We start from the raw sequence: 3,236 nt of genomic DNA, 5'->3' as shown, positions 1-3,236 counted from the left end.
AACAAGCCATTAAATTCTACTTTTGACATTTCAGACCCTCTCTAACCTACATTTCCTAATTCTTCCAAAGTAGCATTTCATAAACTCCATAACTATATCCTCCAATTCTTTCAAATTCTACCTGAAAAAGCAGTTCCAAAGGCCTAGGAACCATTTGGTCAGGCATAGAAACAATGAGTTTGTTTTCTGGTACCACTTTTATGAGCCACTTTATAATCTTGTAACCAAATAACAGATCAACATAAAAGAGAATTTACTTTAGCTCATAGTTTGACACCATGCACTTGAGCAAAATAGCATTGTAGAAGAAGCTATGTGGTAAAGAGTCATCTTCATCTATGGGACTATAAGAAGCATAAATTGAGAGAGCAAGAACCTTTGACATACTTCCTCTAGGTAGGTTTTGCCTCCCAAAGTTTCCATAACACCAATATGGGGACCAAGTTTTCAATACACAGCTTTTTTAGTTTATGCTCCAATATAAAATCATAACAGCCCTATCTTAAATTGTATTCTAAGAGATGTCACTGAATAAGGAAAGTAAGAACTACCACTTGAGTCCTATATATTAAGTGTTCTTTTCCATCAAAAGACTCATGGAGAGGATTGTAAGTATCTGACCCAAAATTCAATGATTACTAAACACAGCTAGATCCCACACACACACCAAGTCTAAAATTCATGTGTATTAACTTTGATCACTTATTAGCCATTAGAGCATTGTTTGATTAAGGTATTAATTAGATACATGTTTAAGGATGCAGTATTATAAGTTAAGTGTAAGTACATGTCAATTTCTGTATGATATAAACAGTATCCATGCTAGTTATTTTGATTACTTTTATTGAGCATTGCAGACACCAGTGCTCTTTAATTATATGGTGGTTCTTGGATGGGTATGGTATCTTGGGAAATCACAAAAAGCACTCTATGACCTCAAAATTTTGTGTTCAAAGAGTCTGTAGGCAAGCTCAGCCTAGGTCCAGTTTCTTGATGCCTTTCCCAATGTCTTTTTCTGCTATTGTATTGAAGGTTGATAGGGTGGTAACCTCTGCCTTCCAAGTCCCTACTGTGCTTTGATCAGAATGAATGACATCAATGCCCAGTCTCTTGGAAGAGCTTCCTCTACCTCTCTTGACCATTCTACCCAAGCTAATGATGCCCTCCTGAAACCAATATCAGCATGAAATAGTTACGTTGAATAAATTAAGGCTATTTTAGAGCCCTGTTCATCTATAGAGTTCCCATTTATAGGTTCTCTAGAGCTTGGTGGACAGGAATCATGGGGGGCAGGAAAAACATTCAGAACAAAACTTGGTAGAGTAGATGACTCGGGAGTACTGAAAGAGCCAATAGGTGTGCTTGACCAAAGTGAATACTGAATGAAATGGATAATGGAAGGAATTGTGTGTTTGGCTGTTATAAGGCTCAGAAATCTAACATATTCTGGAATACATTTGGGGCATGCAAGCATTCTTAAAGGAAAATGAAGATGATGATGGTTAATTAAGTTTTTGTGGAAAAACAGTTCTGGCTAAGAGAAATCTAAAAAATTAGTGTTGAGGAACAGAGAGAGCTTAGAATTTTAAAAGATGTTAACAGTACCTCACCTATTCATTTGAAATGTTTTTCATTATGATATTCTATAACACAGTCACAAAAAAGCATAGGAAGGCCTAATGGATGATGCCACCTATGAAACACAACATATCCAGGCAGCAGAAGGCCGTTAAAGCAACACAAATTTCATTGTAAAGTATTAACTTAGAATTTTTTGCCTCTGGATAATTTTGAATGAAATAAACCCTGAATACATGGTGGGGTAGAAAGCAGACAACTATGACTATAAGGAAGAAGAAACTCTTGATTTGGGCTCTGTAATCTTGATGGGCCCACATATCAGGCCAATAGTCTCTTGTCAAACAAAGAATGACAGCCAGCTGTATCAGAAAGAGGACCAGAACTGTTGTAATCATAATGGCAATTGTAGAGTAGTTTATGATGATGATATCCGTACAGTTGAGAGATCTATGAAACTCAAAACAGCGTTGTTGTTCTGTGTAACTTGGATCTGTTCCATACTGTAAAAAAAATATAGGCAAAAAGATGAAGCTTCCCACTATCCAAATAATAATACTTAGAACCACAGCATGGAACTTTTGTAACTGTTGCATTTGGAGTTTCTTAAAATAGATGAGCAACCGAAGAGTGACAATGGCCACATAGAAAACAAAGGTAAGGTACATGTGGCCATATATGACACCACTAGCCAATCGGCAGGTAAAAGACCCAAGCTTCCAGACTGATGACAGATAGTAGCTGAGGCGGAATGGCAGAGTAATCAGGAGGAGGGAGTGCAGCACAATAATATTAATGATGATTGTGGCAATCGCGGATTGGCTATTCCTTTTGAACATCATATGTGACATCATAACTGTTCCAACCGTGCCTCCAAATAAAACCACACTGTAGGCTGTTATCAAAATTGTCCTGCAGTAGGCATCACAGTGGTCTTGGTCTATGCGTGAGACATTTGACACGATGGTCCCATTCATCACACCCATGGCTTGTCATGAAGAAATTAGATCATAAACTGCTAAATCAAAAGTTTTATAAAATTATGGTTGACATATTGAAATTAAGAATCACGTTCAAATATTGAACTTTTTAATCCTTGAGGACTCTTAAAAACCTTGAGGTCATACAAAAGAAATACTGTTAATGATTCCACTCAGCAATTCAAACTAGAGACAAGAGTTGATGAAATTAAATTAAAAAGTTGATCTTGTTTGAATTTAAATTTCAGAACTGTATCCCAAAACATTCTACAAAACATATACATACATACATACATACATACATACATATATATATATATAATCTCAGGACAAAAAAAACTCTCTTAGTACTTGTAATAAATTGTGTATGTTGTACATGTGTGCTCACACGTGTGTGCATGTATGCCTGTGTGGAGGTCAGTTAACATCATGTTGTCTTCCTCAATAACTCTCCACTTAAATTTTGAAACAGAGTTTTCCACTGCACCTTGAACATTTTGACTCAGATAGTCTGACTTTCAGACCATCTGGGATCTGTCTGCCTCCACACGCTTCTCCCATCTCCCAGTGCTGGGATTACAGACAAATGCCTCCATGCATAGCTTTTACATGGGACCTGAAGATCCAGACTCAGGTCTTCTTGCTTGGAGTGAGTCTATAAACAGAATTTGAACATAT

At 36.8% G+C, this 3,236-nt stretch overlaps 1 protein-coding gene across 1 annotated transcript; it reads right to left on the bottom strand.

Moving 5' to 3' along the window:
- Window positions 1-1,676: 1,676 nt before the first annotated feature.
- LOC127229585 (probable G-protein coupled receptor 141) lies at window positions 1,677-2,690 on the bottom strand. The gene has a single exon (XM_051194667.1). The coding sequence runs from the start codon at window positions 2,562-2,564 to the stop codon at window positions 1,677-1,679; it is 888 nt and encodes a 295-aa protein (XP_051050624.1). The 5' UTR covers window positions 2,565-2,690.
- Window positions 2,691-3,236: the final 546 nt, after the last annotated feature.

The sequence above is a fragment of the Phodopus roborovskii genome, unplaced genomic scaffold (assembly GCF_943737965.1).
Source record: "Phodopus roborovskii unplaced genomic scaffold, PHOROB, whole genome shotgun sequence".
Lineage (NCBI taxonomy): Eukaryota > Metazoa > Chordata > Mammalia > Rodentia > Cricetidae > Phodopus > Phodopus roborovskii.
Note: the sequence above shows the minus strand (reverse complement) of the source record. Positions and strands in the feature narration are given on the sequence as shown.